The sequence below is a fragment of the Oncorhynchus masou genome, chromosome 9 (genome assembly GCF_036934945.1).
Source record: "Oncorhynchus masou masou isolate Uvic2021 chromosome 9, UVic_Omas_1.1, whole genome shotgun sequence".
Lineage (NCBI taxonomy): Eukaryota > Metazoa > Chordata > Actinopteri > Salmoniformes > Salmonidae > Oncorhynchus > Oncorhynchus masou.
The window spans coordinates 11,774,648-11,791,817 of record NC_088220.1 but is presented as its reverse complement, the minus strand read 5'-3'; the positions used below and the strand labels follow the sequence as shown (position 1 = coordinate 11,791,817).

The following is a 17,170-nucleotide window of genomic DNA, read 5'->3' as shown; positions in this document are numbered from 1 at the left end:
TATCCAATAGTAATAATAATATGCATATATTAGCATCTGAGACAGAGTAGGAGGCAGTTTGCTATGGGCACGCAATTCATCCAAAGTGAAAATGCTGCCCCCTACACCCTTTGATTCTGTTAAAGGAAAAGATAATCGGGGAGCTGATGGGAGAGAACTGGGAAGCTAACGGGAGAGATAACCAGGGAGCTAACAGGAGAGTTACCAGGGAGCTAACGGGAGAGATAACTGGGGAGCTAACGGGTGTCACGAACTTCAAAATGAGCGGACCAAGGCGTGAGTGCATTGAGTTCCACATCTTTTTAATACAAAGTGAAACTAGAAACAAAACAACAAAACTTACAAAGAACGTGAAGACGTAGTGCCCAAACACACTAACACAAACAATATCCCACAAAGCAGGTGGGAGATAGGGCTTCCTAAATATGATCCCCAATTAGAGGCAACGATTACCAGCTGCCTGTTACCAGGGAGCTAACGGGAGAGATAACTGGGGAGCTGAAGGGAGAGTTACCAGGGAGCTAACAGGAGAGTTACCAGGGAGCTAACAGGAGAGATAATGGGATAGATAACTGGGCAGCTAATGGGAGAGTTACTGGGTAGCTAACGGGAGAGATAACCGGGCAGCTAACGGGAGAGATAACCAGGGAGCTAATGGGAGAGTTACTGGGTAGCTAACGGGAGAGATAACCGGGCAGCTAACGGGAGAGATAACCAGGGAGCTAATGGGAGAGTTACTGGGGAGCTAATGAGAGAGTTTACTTGGGAGAGATACTGGTGAGAGTTACTTGGGAGCTAATGGGAGAGATACTGGTGAGAGTTACTTGGGAGCTACCGGGAGAGATACTGGGGAGAGTTACTTGGGAGCTAATGGGAGAGACACTGGGGAGAGTTACTTGGGAGAGAAACAGGTGAGAGTTACTTGGGAGCTACCGGGAGAGATACTGGTGAGAGTTACTTGGGAGCTACCGGGAGAGATAATGGGGAGAGTTACTTGGGAGAGATACTGGGGAGAGTTACTTGGGAGCTAACGGGAGAGATAATGGGGAGAGTTACTTGGGAGAGATACAGGTGAGAGTTACTTGGGAGCTAACGGGAGAGACACTAGGGAGAGTTACTTGGGAGCTACCGGGAAGCTGGAGCGCGGCAAATTCAAATTACAAAATGGTAATATTAAACATTCATGAACATACAAGTGTCCTACATCATTTAAAAGCTTAACTTCTTGTTAATCCAGCCGCTTTGTCAGATTTCAAAAAGGCTTTAAGGCGAAAGCATACTATGCAATTATCTGTGGACAGTGCCCCGCATAGAAAAGCATTAAAAACATTTTCCAAACCAGCGGAGGCATCACAAAAGTCAGAAATAGCGATAAAATAAATAACTTACCTTTGAAGACCTTCCTTTGCAATCCCAAGGGTTCCAGCTCCACAACAAATGGTCAAAAAAGTCAGTTTATTGTCCGTTTAAAGTAAGTTTATTGGCCCGTTTGATTCAGTAATCCACCTGTTCCACTAGTTCAACATGCATACAAAGGAATCCCAAAAGTGACCAATAAACTTCATCCAAACAAGTCAAATAACATTTCTAATCAATCCTCAGTTACCCTAATACGTAAATAAACAATCAAGTTTAAGACGGAATGTAGTATGTTCAATACCAGAGATAAATAACGAGGTGTGCGCTCTCATCCACGCACTCCACAAGACTACAGTCAAAATGAGAGCCACCTTGAAAAACTACAACTACTAATTAATCAAAAAACAAGCCTGAAACCCTTTCTAAAGACTGTTGACATCTAGTGGAAGCCATAGGAACTGCAATCTGGGAGCTATTTATTTGTATATCCCATAGACAAGCGTTGAAATGGACAGTGACCTCCCCAAAAAATTCTGGATGGATTTTCCTCGAGTTTTCACCTGCAATATCAGTTCTGTTACACTCACAGACATTATTTTAACAGTTTTAGAAACTTCAGAGTGTTTATCCAATGCTACCAATTTTATGCATATCCTAGCTTCTGGGCCTGAGTAATAGGCAGTTTACTTTGGGCACGTCATTTATCTAAACTTCCAAACACTGCCCCCTAGCCCTAAGAGGTTTTAATTAAAACAGCCAGCGGGACAACTTCCGGTGAAATTGGAGGGCGCGCAATTCTAATAAATAATCATAAAAATTATGGATATTAAACATTTAGGTACATACAAGTGTCTTACATCGGTTAAAAGCTTAAATTCTTGTTAATCTAACTGCACTGTCGATTTACAGTAGGCTTAACAGCGAAAGCATGCCATGCAATTGTTTGAGGATGGCGCCCCACATCAAAATATTTTTTCCTCCAGCACAGGTTTCATAAATTCATACAAAATAATGAATTATGCACATACTTTTTGAAAAAAATTCCTCTGATTTGTCATCCAAAGGGTCCCAGCTATAACATGTAGTGTCGTTTTGTTAGATAAAAAACTTATTTATATCCCAAAAAGTCTGTTTAGTTGGTGCCATCAATTTGAGTAATCCACTCATTCATCATGCAGTGAAAGGAATCCAAAAAGCTACTGCTAAACTTTATTAAAACAAGTCAAAATACATTTCTATTTAATCCTCAGATACCCTAAAATGTAAATAAACTGTAATATTTCATACAGAAAGAAGTATGTTCAATAGGAAAAACAATATTAACAGGTGCGTGTCCTCTTAGTCTTGGGGGCATACATGAATTTCCAAGTCTGTGTCCATGTGTCCGAAACAAGCTTGAAACCTTGAAAAAAGACTACTGACACCTAGTGGAAGCCATAGGAATTGCACACTGGGAGCTAGATTACATTTTTTCCGTATGTGTCCCATTGGAAGAGCATGGGCTCTCAAAACAAAACAAAATTTTGGTTGGTTTTTCTTTGGATTTTCTCCTACCATATCTATTGTATTATAGTCTCCTTTATTATTTTAACATTTCTACAAACTTCAGAGTGTTTTCTTTCCAATGGTACCAATCATTTGCACATCCTAGCTTCAGGGCCTGAGCAACAGTTTACTTTGGGCACGTCAGCCAGGTGGAAATTGAGAAAAATAGACCCTAGCCTTTAAGAACGCCTTTTGGTTCCAGGTAGAACCCTTTTGGGTTCCATATAAACCCTTTCCCCAAAGGGTTCTACCTGGAGCCAACAGGGGTGTAGTTTAGAATTCCTCCTAGTCCACGTGGCCTCTCTCTAAAACCCGAGGAGGATGATGGTGGCAGAAGTAAAGGTTGAATTTAGCATAACAAGCTGTGCTGTGTGAGCCGAGCATGGAGCAGAGCAGTGCAGGGTCTGCCTCCAAAATGACACCCTATTCCCTGCATAGTGCTCTATTGGCTCCTATTCCCTACATAGTGCTCTATTGGCTCCTATTCCCTACATAGTGCTCTATTGGCTCCTATTCCCTACATAGTGCTCTATTGGCTCCTATTCCCTACATAGTGCTCTATTGGCTCCTATTCCCTACATAGTGCTCTATTGGCTCCTATTCCCTACATAGTGCTCTATTGGCTCCTATTCCCTACATAGTGCTCTATTGGCTCCTATTCCCTACATAGTGCTCTATTGGTCCCCTATTCCCTACATAGTGCTCTATTGGCTCCTATTCCCTACATAGTTCTCTATTGGTCCCCTATTTCCTACATAGTGCTCTATTGGCTCCTATTCCCTACATAGTGCTCTATTGGTCCCCTATTCCCTACATAGTGCTCTATTGGCTCCTATTCCCTACATAGTTCTCTATTGGCCCCTATTCCCTACATAGTTCTCTATTAGCCCCTATTCCCTACATAGAGCTCTATTGGCCCCTATTCCCTACATAGTGCTCTATTGGCCCCTATTCCGTACATAGTTCTCTATTGGCCCCTATTCCGTACATAGTTCTCTATTGGCCCCTATTCCCTACATAGTGCTCTATTGGCTCCTCTTCCCTACATAGTGCTCTATTGGCCCCTATTCCCTACATAGTGCTCTATTGGCTCCTATTCAATTCATAGTTCTCTATTGGCTCCTATTCCCTACATAGTGCTCTATTGGCTCCTATTCCATGCATAGTGCTCTATTGGCCCCTATTCCCTACATAGTGCTCTATTGGCCCCTATTCCGTACATAGTATTTGGGACATATCCATAGTAGATGTAGCCGTGGCTGAACATCTCTTTCCCTCCATGTCGATAAAATTCAGAAGCTCAGGTTAGGTGGTCTGCACTGATAAGCAAGTCCAAACCAATCAATCCCCACTCCCAACCTCTGATCACAGGAGGTGGATAGACATGATTAAAAGCTCTGCCGAAGGGGGATGGTCTGATCTTTACCAATCGCTCCACCTCCCTCCCTCCCTCCCTCCCTCCCTCCCTCTGCCTCCAGCCCCCCTCACCTCCCTCCCTCTGCCTCCAGCTCCCCTCACCTCCCTCCCTCTGCCTCCAGCTCCCCTCACCTCCCTCCCTCTGCCTCCAGCTCCCCTCATCTCCCACCCTCTGCCTCCAGCTCCCCTCACACACTGTGTGTGTGTCCGTGTATGTGTGTGTGTGTCCGTGTATGTGTGTGTGTGTCAGTGTATGTGTGTGTGTGTCCGTGTATGTGTGTGTGTCCGTGTATGTGTGTGTGTGTCCGTGTATGTGTGTGTGTGTCCGTGTATGTGTGTGTGTGTCCGTGTATGTGTGTGTGTCTGTGTATGTGTGTGTGTGTCCGTGTATGTGTGTGTGTATCCGTGTATGTGTGTGTGTGTGTGTCCGTGTATGTGTGTGTGTGTCCGTGTATGTGTGTGTGTGTCTGTGTATGTGTGTGTGTCCGTGTATGTGTGTGTGTGTCCGTGTATGTGTGTGTGTGTGTGTGTGTGTGTGTGTGTGTGTGTGTGTGTGTGTGTGTGTGTGTGTGTGTGTGTGTGTGTGTGTGTGTGTGTGTGTGTGTGTGTGTGTGTGTGTGTATGTGCACGTGTGCATTTGAATGAGAGTGTGTGTATGTGTCCAAACACCTGCCCGGCATCAGCCTCAGGAAAACAGGTGTTAGCTGTAACAACGCTGCCTCTCAGTGTCATTCAAATGTACTATTTGTTTTGTTTTATTTTTACATTTTTTTTTCCTTTTCACTTTGACAGTCATTCCCCCGCCCAGCAATTCCACAGCCCCTCCCTCAGCCCCTCCCTCAGCCCCTCCCTCAGCCCCTCCCTCAGCCCCTCCCTCAGCCCCTCCCACAGCCCCTCCCTCAGCCCCTCCCACCTCTCTCTGCTGGCCACCCTCTTCGGATTTCTACACACCTTATATATTTGATATACCATATGATCAACTGAACTTAATTCAAGGAGAAAGAGAGAGAGAAAGGGGGGTGGTCAGAGACAGATTGAGAGGTAGAGACTATTTAGAGAATATGTAGGGAATAGGGGCCAATAGAGCACTATGCAGATTGAGAGGTAGAGACAGGGGAAGAGAAAAGGTTCCCCGCTGTCATGACACATATTTATTCATTTATCCTCCGTGCCCCCAGGGGAGGACCATCTCTCTCTCCCTGTATCAGGCCTCCACCTAGGGGAGGACCAGTATCAGACCTCCACCTAGGGGAGGACCATCTCTCTCCCTGTATCAGACCTCCACCTAGGGGAGGACCATCTCTCTCCCTGTATCAGGCCTCCACCTAGGGGAGGAGGACCATCTCTCTCTCCCTGTATCAGGCCTCCACCTAGGGGAGGACCATCTCTCTCTCCCTGTATCAGGCCTCCACCTAGGGGAGGACCATCTCCCTGTATCAGGCCCTGTATCAGGCCTCCACCTAGGGGGGAGGACCATCTCTCTCCCATCAGGCCTCCACCTAGGGGAGGAGGACCATCTCTCTCCCTGTATCAGGCCTCCACCTAGGGGAGGACCATCTCTCTCCCTGTATCAGGACCTCCACCTAGGGGAGGACCATCTCTCTCTCCCCATCAGGCCTCCACCTAGGGGAGGACCATCTCTCTCCCTGTATCAGACCTCCACCTAGGGAGGACCATCTCTCTCCCTGGACCTCCATCTCTCTCCCTGTATCAGGCCTCCACCTAGGGGAGGACCATCTCTCCCTGGGAGGGGAGGACCATCTCTCTCTCCCTGTATCAGGCCTCCACCTAGGGAGGATCTCTCTCCCTGTATCAGGCCTCCACCTAGGGGGGAGGACCATCTCTCTCCCTGTATCAGGCCTCCACCTAGGGGAGGACCATCTCTCTCCCTGTATCAGGCCTCCACCTAGGGAGGACCATCTCTCCCTGTATCAGGCCTCTCTCTCCCTGTATCAGACCTCCACCCAGGGGAGGGAGGGAGGACCATCTCTCTCTCCCTGTATCAGACCTCCACCTAGGGGAGGACCATCTCTCTCCCTGTATCAGGCCTCCACCTAGGGGAGGACCATCTCTCTCCCTGTATCAGGCCTCCACCAGGGGAGGACCATCTCTCCCTGTATCAGGCCTCCACCTAGGGAGGACCTCTCTCCCTGTATCAGGCCTCCACAGGCCTCCACCCAGGGGGGAGGACCATCTCTCTCCCCCTGTATCAGGAGGGGAGGACCATCTCTCTCTCCCTGTATCAGACCTCCACCCAGGGGAGGACCATCTCTCTCTCCCTGTATCAGGCCTCCACCTAGGGGAGGACCATCTCTCTCTCCCTGTATCAGACCTCCACCTAGGGGGAGGACCATCTCTCCCTGTATCAGGACCACCTCCCCACCCACCTAGGGGAGGACCATCTCTCTCCCTGTATCAGGCCTCCACCTAGGGGAGGACCATCTCTCTCCCTGTATCAGACCTCCACCTAGGGAGGGAGGACCACCTAGGGGAGGACCATCTCTCCCTGTATCAGGCCTCCACCCAGGGGGGAGGACCATCTCTCTCTCCCTGTATCAGGCCTCCACCAGGGAGGACCATCCATCTCTCCCTGTATCAGGCCTCCAGGGGAGGACCATCTCTCTCTCCCTGTATCAGGCCTCCCCAGGGGAGGACCATCTCTCTCCCTGTATCAGGACCCTCCCCACCTCCAGGGGGAGGACCATCTCTCTCCCTGTATCAGGGGAGGACCATCTCTCTCCCTGTATCAGGCCTCCACCTAGGGGAGGACCATCTCTCTCTCCCTGTATCAGGCCTCCACCTAGGGGAGGAGGACCATCTCTCTCTCCCTGTATCAGGCCTCCACCTAGGGGAGGACCATCTCTCTCCCTGTATCAGACCTCCACCCAGGGGAGGACCATCTCTCTCTCCCTGTATCATCAGGGGGAGGCCTCCCCACCTAGGGGAGGACCATCTCTCTCCCTGTATCAGGCCTCCACCAGGGGGAGGACCATCTCTCTCCCTGTATCAGGCCTCCACCCAGGGGAGGAGGACCATCTCTCTCTCCCTGTATCAGGCCTCCACCCAGGGGAGGAGGACCATCTCTCTCTCCCTGTATCTGTATACCAGGGGTCTACATGCAGTCTAATCCAGGCTACAGGGGATATCTATGGTATTATCATGGGCCTCCACCCAGGGGAGGAGGACCATCTCTCTCTCCCTGTATCTGATCCCCCTAATCAGCCCTCTGACTGGGTGCTACGATCCCCTGCCCCCTGACTGTGTGTGTGTGTGTGTGTGTGTGTGTGTGTGTGTGTGTGTGTGTGTGTGTGTGTGTGTGTGTGTGTGTGTGTGTGTGTGTGTGTGTGTGTGTGTGTGTGTGTGTGTGTGTGTGTGTGTGTGTGTGTGTGTGTGTGTGTGTGTGTGTGTATGCCATGCCTGAGGGGATGCTTGCTTTCCTGGCAATGAAAGACCAGGAGTCAGTAATTCTCCCGTTAGCTCCTCTGTCAAATCTATCTAACTTTGCTTGTCACATGCGCTGAATACAACACGTGTAGACCTTACCACCAAATGCTTACTTACAAGCCCTTTTAAAAGGGTTCTCCTATGAGGACAGCCGGAGACCCCTTTAGGTTGTAGATAGCACCTCTGGATGGTGGACCCAGGCGTCTTATGTGGATTCATCTGTAGTGACGTCAGTCTGTTCTAAATGATGCTCAGATTTGCTGTAGGAATCATTTCATTTCCTCTCATCAGATATAGTAGTTGCTCAATATTATTACATTTGAGTCATTTAGCAGACCCACTTATCCAGAGCGACATACAGAAGCAATTAAGGCTGAGTGCATTGCACTTTCGGTTACTGGCCCAACGCTCCTAACCACTAGACTCCCAACCTCAAGGGGCTCCACTGTCCATCTTCCCCTCTCTCTTCTCTCTTTCACTCTCCCTCTGTCTGTTCACAAAATGATATTCAGACCATCAGTGGAATGCACGTGGTGTATGTGTATGTACACTACAATTCAAAAGTTTGGGGTCACTTAGAAATGTCCTTGTTTTTGAAAGAAAATCAAAAAACATTTTGGTGCATTAAAATAACATCAAATTGATCAGAAATACAGTGTAGATATTGTTACTTTTGTAAATGACTATTGTAGCTGGAAACAGCTGATTATTTATGGAATATCTACATAGGCGTACAGAGGCCCTTTATAAGCAACCATCACTCCTGTGTTACAATGGCACATTGTGTTAGCTAATCCAAGTTTATCATTTAAAAGGCTAATTGATCATTAGAAAACCCTTTTGGAATTAAATAAAACTGGCCTTCTTTAGACTTGTTGAGTATCTGGAGCATCAGCATTTGTAGGTTCGTTTACAGGCTCAAAATGGCCAGAAACAAAGTCTTAGTTCTGAAACTCGTTAGTCTATTCTTATTCTGAGAAATGAAGGCTATTCCATGCAAGAAATTGCCAAGAAACTGAAGATCTCGTACAAAGATGTGTACTACTCCCTAAACAGAACACCGCAAACTGGCTCGAAGCAGAATAGAAAGATGAGTGGGAGGCCCCGGTGCACAACTGAGCAAGAGGACAAGTGCATTAGAGTGTCTAGTTTGAGAATCAGACGCCTGACAAGTCCTCAACTGACAGCTTCATTAAATTGTACCCACAAAACACCAGTCTCAACGTCAACAGTGAAGAGGCGACTGGCTGGCCTTCTAGGCAGAGTTCTTCTGTCCAGTGTCTGTGTTCTTTTGCCCATCTTGATCTTGGCCAGTCTGAGATATGGCTTTTTCTTCGCAACTCTGCCTTGAAGGCTAGCATCCCGGAGTCGCCTCTAAACTGTTGACGAGACTGGTGTTTGGATTAGCTAACACAATGTGCCATTGGAACACAGGAGTGATGGTTGCTGATAATGGGCATCTGTACGCCTATGCAGATATTCCATTAAAAATCAGCCGTTTTCAGCTACAATCGTCATTTACAACATTAACAATGTCTACACTGTATTCCTGATCCTGATTTGATGTTATTTTAATGGACATAAAATGTGTTTTTCTTTCAAAACAAGGGCATTTCTAAGTGACCCCAAACTTCTGAACGGTAGTGAATAACGAGGGCTTTGAGTCACCAACTCTCTCTACTTCCCCCATTTACCCTCCTGTTGACACCACCTCTGGAGAGAGTGAATACCTGTCACGGCCTGTCTCCCTACCTGAACTGAAATCAACTCCGGCAGAGGAAACCATTTCTGATGAGTGGCTGATAAAAGCAGAATAACCTTGAGTCATCAGGCCTCCTGCAGCTCTCCCTGACCTACGCAACCACCCTTTATAGCCTATTCAGCCGTCTAGCTTCCAATTGTACCTGCAAGCACCGGCGCATGCATATTAAATTGATGCATTGAGGAAATGTAGTAAGCTGTTCTTTAATCACAGCACAATATATCCAGGCAGGGGTCCTAAAGCTGAGTTGTGTCCCTATTCAGGCTGCCCCGGTTCAATTAAGGTATTGCTCCTCCATGGAACTCTGAAAGCTCCAGCCGGGTCCCTTCTGAACTGCTTTTAGATGGAATGTACTTCTCTCTGCACATTCCACAGTTCCGGAGTTCCGACTTCATTTAATTATAGCCCTGATCCCCTACTCTGGGGTTGATTAAATGTACTGTACCATGTTGATGTAGGATATTAACCCTTTAAGTACTTTCTCAGCTACCTCATCTTACCTCTCTCTTACTGCTAGAAGAGGCACTGAGGTTTTACATTTGCTCTCTCTTTCTCCACCCTCTCTCTTTCTCTCCCACTCTCTACCTCTGCGTCTCTCCCTCTCTCTCTCTTTCTGTCTCTCTCTCACAGACAATGCTAAAGGACGACTCTTTGCTACTCATCCCTAATGTGCTGAAGGTGTTCCTGGAGAATGGTCAGATCAAGTCCTTTACGTTTGACAGCCGCACCACTGTCAGGGTACGTATACAGTGTATGATCCAATTTGTAAACATTACCAACAGAGTGAATGCGATGATTGATTTAAAATGGTCGCCCTCTGCTGGTGATTTGCAGGATGTGCAATGATACAAGTAAAAGGAGGGCTGTGATTGGTTACATTGCCTACTGTGCCCATTTATCTGTATTAAATGGGCCATAACTATAAAAGTAGGGGAGATCCCATACTGGAACATTGTTATGAGTATATAATGTTCAACAATACATTGTACAATACTACTCATATTACAGAGCAAGCGGTAAAGCTTCATATAACACCAAATGGTGCTTTGTAGCACCGACAGATAAAACATTATAAACATGAAAAACTGATTGGATTTTGCAGAAAGTCATCCACGTAATGGGAATCCAACTTGTTTTTTAAATTATTCACATTGCCTTGACAACTCAACCAAATGTAAATCAAAACTAGACGTTGTACTGACGTCTGTGCCCAGTTGGTATAACCATCGTAAAAAATATTTAATGATGCCACTGACGGTAAGACTCCCCCGCACAGTGTTTGATGAACAGGCCCAGTTATGAGAAGACCACTTCCATCAATTACCAGTATTTTAAAACGGCTGTGCCTGCGTCTGAACTTGCACCTTATTCCCTATATAGTGCACTACTTTTGACCCAAGCCCTATGGGTTCGAGTCAAAATGAGCGTGCTAAAAAGGGAATAGGGGGTGGCATTTGAGGCGCATACTGTAATATTGTAATGGCATACACCAGTCAGTCAGGAGACATATAGTAATGACTTCTATCTACTGTCAGGCTCTGAGACGACTCTGCCATCTCTTACCAGACTCTGCCATCTCTTACCAGGCTCTGACATCTCTTACCAGGCTCTGACATCTCTTACCAGGCTCTGCCATCTCTTACCAGGCTCTGCCATCTCTTACCAGGCTCTGCCATCTCTTACCAGGCTCTGCCATCTCTTACCAGACTCTGACATCTCTGACATCTCTTACCAGGCTCTGCCATCTCTTACCAGGCTCTGACATCTCTTACCAGGCTCTGACATCTCTTACCAGGCTCTGCCATCTCTTACCAGGCTCTGCCATCTCTTACCAGACTCTGACATCTCTGCCATCTCTTACCAGACTCTGACATCTCTGACATCTCTTACCAGACACATTAAGGCACAATATTCGATTTCAGAACTCTCTTTTCCTGCTCATTCGGGGAGTGGGTTTAAGAAATGGATGGATGGAGGGAGCGAGAGAGAGAGAGGGAGAGAGAAATGGAGGGAGGAAATAAAATGGAGGGTTTTCTCTATCCACAGTTTGTTTGTGTAGCAGATTGTTGTCATTGTAATCCTTGGTTAATATTGCCAATACAGCTTATCCTTGTTTTGTTTTAGCAGACAGTCCGTTTTCATCCGCACCACTGTGATTCAAGGTGAATGTATCTCCGTCCCTGTTGCTAGGATATTCAGCCACCATCTACCCGTCCATTTAGGAGATTACAATACACAAACTACCAATTATGATAGATCGCTGGCTCCACACACACAAGCTATCCGAGGACTGTATCTGTGAGCTGTTGGTTAGACCTCAGGTGCCAATACTAGACTAGACACATTTTCTATTTCACGCAACAGTTTTTGTGACAAAACTATTGGTAGATTTGAAAAAGGTGATGGAAACACATTAAACTTAGATTTGTATTCAGTACATGAAAACGTAAGTGGAAAAATAGATTGTGTGTGTGCACTACGTCATAACATACTGACTTTTATCCTACACAAGTTTTCTTTGTGGATTTTAGAATGTTCACATGAAAATCTGTCACCATGGAAACCTAGCTAGTAGTACAGTACACTGATCCCAATGCAACAATGTGAGAGAGCAAATAGAGCTCTCGCCTGTATTTACTCTGACCATTTTGGACACATGGGATGCGTCCCAAATAATACACTATTCCCGTTCCCTACATAGTGCACTACTTTTGACAATAAGTGCACTATTATAGGGAATAGGGTGCCATTGTGGACCCGTCGAAAGCAATATCTTATTTTCCTCTGGCAGGTCATCATAATGCAGATAGGGAATGACCTCTGAACCCTCAGCGGAGAATATACCAGGATAGTTTGGTCTATTTGTGCCACAAGCAGAAAAATCAACATTGCACAGATAAAAATCACAACACAGGAGGACATTAAATATTTAATAAATATTTGAAGAGATAAATGCTATCCATAAACTCCAAATAAACCTCTCTTTCTTTCTCTCTAGGATGTGATCTCGTCCCTGCAGGACCGCCTGTCCCTGCGTTACATCGAGCACTTTGCCTTGGTGCTGGAGTCAGGTGGGCTGGACCAGAACCAGAGACTACACCTGCTGCAGGAGAACCAGCCGCTCTCACATGTAAGGGAGCCAACAGTTACTGTATTCCTCCTGATTACCGTGTTACAGTCATTCTAAGAGCAGTGTGAGTGTAATATAGCCTGGTTAAACCAGACTTAGTCACTACCAAGGACAAATCCCTTCACACCATGGCAGTTTGGCAATAGAAATAGAATCTATAGACTACATTACACTCGATATGGCATGGTATCACCTTCCATTGACTAGCTGTGTTTGTCTACTATGTAGGGAAGGAAGCTGTTATGATATAGGTGTTATTCATGCCGTCTCCCTCTCTCTCCTCAGGTGGTGCACAGGACCTATTTCCAGGGGATGAAGTGTCTCTTTCGCATCTGTTTCTTCCCCAAGGATCCAGCAGACCTGCTCAGGAGGGACCCTGCAGCCTTCGAGTACCTCTACATACAGGTAGGAATACAGCCTTCGGGTACCTCTAGGTAGGGATACAGCCTTCGGGTACCTCTAGGTAGGGATACAGCCTTCGGGTACCTCTACATACAGGTAGGGATACAGCCTTCGGGTACCTCTACAAACAGGTAGGGATACAGCCTTCGGGTACCTCTAGGTGGGGATACAGCCTTCGGGTACCTCTAGGTAGGGATACAGCCTTTGGGTACTTCTAGGTGGGGATACAGCCTTCGGGTACCTCTAGGTGGGGATACAGCCTTCGGGTACCTCTAGGTGGGGATACAGCCTTCGGGTACCTCTAGGTGAGGATACAGCCTTCGGGTACCTCTAGGTAGGGATACAGCCTTCGGGTACCTCTAGGTAGGGATACAGCCTTTCGGGTACCTCTACATACAGGTAGGGATACAGCCTTCTGGTACCTCTAGGTAGGGATACAGCCTTCGGGTACCTCTAGGTAGGGATACAGCCTTCGGATACCTCTAGGTAGGGATACAGCCTTCGGGTACCTCTACATACAGGTAGGGATACAGCCTTCGGGTACCTCTAGGTAGGGATACAGCCTTCGGGTACCTCTACATACAGGTAGGGATACAGCCTTTGGGTACCTCCAGGTGGGGATACAGCCTTCTGGTACCTCTAGGTGGGGATACAGCCTTCAGGTACCTCTAGGTGGGGATACAGCCTTCGGGTACCTCTAGGTAGGGATACAGCCTTCTGGTACCTCTAGGTAGGGATACAGCCTTCAGGTACCTCTAGGTGGGGATACAGCCTTCAGGTACCTCTAGGTGGGGATACAGCCTTCTGGTACCTCTAGGTGGGGATACAGCCTTCTGGTACCTCTAGGTGGGGATACAGCCTTCAGGTACCTCTAGGTGGGGATACAGCCTTCGGGTACCTCTAGGTGGGGATACAGCCTTTGGGTACCTCTAGGTGGGGATAAAGCCTTCTGGTACCTCTAGGTGGGGATACAGCCTTCAGGTACCTCTAGGTGGGGATACAGCCTTCGGGTACCTCTAGGTGGGGATACAGACTTCGGGTACCTCTAGGTGGGGATACAGCCTTCTGGTACCTCTAGGTGGGGATACAGCCTAGGTGGAGATACAGCCTTCGGGTACTTCTACATACAGGTAGGGATACAGCCTTCGGGTACCTCTAGGTGGGGATACAGCCTAGGTGGGGATACAGCCTTCGGGAACCTCTAGGTGGGGATACAGCCTTCGGGTACCTCTAGGTGGGGATACAGCCTTCGGGTACCTCTAGGTGGGGATACAGCCTTCGGGTACCTCTAGGTGGGGATACAGCCTTCGGGTACCTCTAGGTAGGGATACAGCCTTCGGGTACCTCTAGGTGGGGATACAGCTTTCGGGTACCTCTAGGTGGGTATACAGCTTTCGGGTACCTCTAGGTGGGGACACAGCCTTCGGGTACCTCTAGGTGGGGATACAGCCTTCTGGTACCTCTAGGTGGGGATACAGCCTTCGTGTACCTCTAGGTGGGGATACAGCCTTCGGGTACCTCTAGGTGGGGATACAGCCTTCGTGTACCTCTAGGTGGGGATACAGACTTCGGGTACCTCTAGGTGGGGATACAGCCTTCTGGTACCTCTAGGTGGGGATACAGCCTAGGTGGGGATACAGCCTTCGGGAACCTCTAGGTGGGGATACAGCCTTCGGGTACCTCTAGGTGGGGATACAGCCTTCGGGTACCTCTAGGTGGGGATACAGCCATCGGGTACCTCTAGGTGGGGATACAGCCTTCTGGTACCTCTAGGTGGGGATACAGCCTTCTGGTACCTCCAGGTGGGGATACAGCCTTCTGGTACCTCTCGGTGGGGATACAGCCTTTGGGTACCTCTAGGTGTGGATACAGCCTTCGGGTACCTCTAGGTGGGGATACAGCCTTTGGGTAGCTCTAGGTGGGGATACAGCCTTCTGGTACCTCTAGGTGGGGATACAGCCTTTGGGTACCTCTAGGTGGGGATACAGCCTTTGGGTAGCTCTAGGTGGGGATACAGCCTTTGGGTAGCTCTAGGTGGGGATACAGCCTTTGGGTAGCTCTAGGTGGGGATACAGCCTTTGGGTACCTCTAGGTGGGTATACAGCCTTCGGGTACCTCTAGGTGGGGATACAGCCTTTGGGTACCTCTAGGTGGGGATACAGCCTTTGGGTACCTCTAGGTGGGGATACAGCCTTTGGGTACCTCTAGGTGGGGATACAGCCTTTGGGTACCTCTAGGTGGGGATACAGCCTTTGGGTACCTCTAGGTGGGGATACAGCCTTTGGGTACCTCTAGGTGGGGATACAGCCTTTGGGTACCTAGGTGGGGATACAGCCTTTGGGTACCTCTAGGTGGGGATACAGCCTTTGGGTACCTCTAGGTGGGGATACAGCCTCGGGGGGGATACAGCCTTCGGGTACCTCTTGGTAGGGATACAGCCTTCGGGTACCTCTAGGTGGGGATACAACCTTCGGGTACCTCTAGGTGGGGATACAGCCTTTGGGTAGCTCTAGGTGGGGATACAGCCTTTGGGTACCTCTAGGTGGGGATACAGCCTTTGGGTACCTCTAGGTGGGGATACAGCCTTTGGGTACCTCTAGGTGGGGATACAGCCTTTGGGTACCTCTAGGTGGGGATACAGCCTTTGGGTAGCTCTAGGTGGGGATACAGCCTTTGGGTACCTCTAGGTGGGGATACAGCCTTTGGGTAGCTCTAGGTGGGGATACAGCCTTTGGGTAGCTCTAGGTGGGGATACAGCCTTTGGGTACCTCTAGGTGGGGATACAGCCTTTGGGTACCTCTAGGTGGGGATACAGCCTTTGGGTACCTCTAGGTGGGGATACAGCCTTTGGGTACCTCTAGGTGGGGATACAGCCTTTGGGTACCTCTAGGTGGGGATACAGCCTCGGGGGGGATACAGCCTTCGGGTACCTCTTGGTAGGGATACAGCCTTCGGGTACCTCTAGGTGGGGATACAACCTTCGGGTACCTCTAGGTGGGGATACAGCCTTTGGGTAGCTCTAGGTGGGGATACAGCCTTTGGGTAGCTCTAGGTGGGGATACAGCCTTTGGGTACCTCTAGGTGGGGATACAGCCTTTGGGTACCTCTAGGTGGGGATACAGCCTTTGGGTACCTCTAGGTGGGGATACAGCCTTTGGGTACCTCTAGGTGGGGATACAGCCTTTGGGTAGCTCTAGGTGGGGATACAGCCTTTGGGTACCTCTAGGTGGGGATACAGCCTTTGGGTAGCTCTAGGTGGGGATACAGCCTTTGGGTAGCTCTAGGTGGGGATACAGCCTTTGGGTACCTCTAGGTGGGGATACAGCCTTTGGGTACCTCTAGGTGGGGATACAGCCTTTGGGTACCTCTAGGTGGGGATACAGCCTTTGGGTACCTCTAGGTGGGGATACAGCCTTTGGGTACCTCTAGGTGGGGATACAGCCTAGGTGGGGATACAGCCTTTCGGGTACCTCTAGGTGGGGATACAGCCTTCGGGTACCTCTAGGTGGGGATACAGCCTTCTGGTACCTCTAGGTGGGGATACAGCCTTCTAGGTGGGGTACCTCTAGGTGGGGATACAGCCTTTGGGTACCTCTAGGTGGGGATACAGCCTTTGGGTACCTCTAGGTGGGGATACAGCCTTCGGGTACCTCTAGGTGGGGATACAGCCTTCTGGTACCTCAAGGTGGGGATACAGCCTTGGGTACCTCTAGGTGGGGATACAGCCTTTGGGGACCTCTAGGTGGGGATACAGCCTTTGGGTACCTCTAGGTGGGGATACAGCCTTTGGGTACCTCTAGGTGGGGATACAGCCTTTGGGTAGCTCTAGGTGGGGATACAGCCTTTGGGTACCTCTAGGTGGGGATACAGCCTTCTGGTACCTCTAGGTGGGGATACAGCCTTTGGGTACCTCTAGGTGGGGATACAGCCTTTGGGTACCTCTAGGTGGGGATACAGCCTTTGGGTACCTCTAGGTGGGGATACAGCCTTTGGGTACCTCTAGGTGGGGATACAGCCTTCGGGTACCTCTAGGTGGGGATACAGCCTTCTGGTACCTCAAGGTGGGGATACAGCCTTCGGGTACCTCTAGGTGGGGATACAGCCTTCGGGTA

General features: G+C 48.7%; 1 protein-coding gene across 1 annotated transcript in view; it reads left to right on the top strand.

Moving 5' to 3' along the window:
* The window catches only part of LOC135545527 (FERM and PDZ domain-containing protein 3-like), a 53,509-nt gene that overhangs the window by 15,625 nt on the left and 20,714 nt on the right, over window positions 1-17,170 (top strand). The window contains exons 6-8 of the mRNA XM_064973183.1: window positions 10,157-10,264; window positions 12,525-12,656; window positions 12,942-13,061. Of these exons, the coding sequence (XP_064829255.1) occupies window positions 10,157-10,264; window positions 12,525-12,656; window positions 12,942-13,061 (360 nt within the window). The remainder of the gene's footprint in view (window positions 1-10,156; window positions 10,265-12,524; window positions 12,657-12,941; window positions 13,062-17,170) is intronic.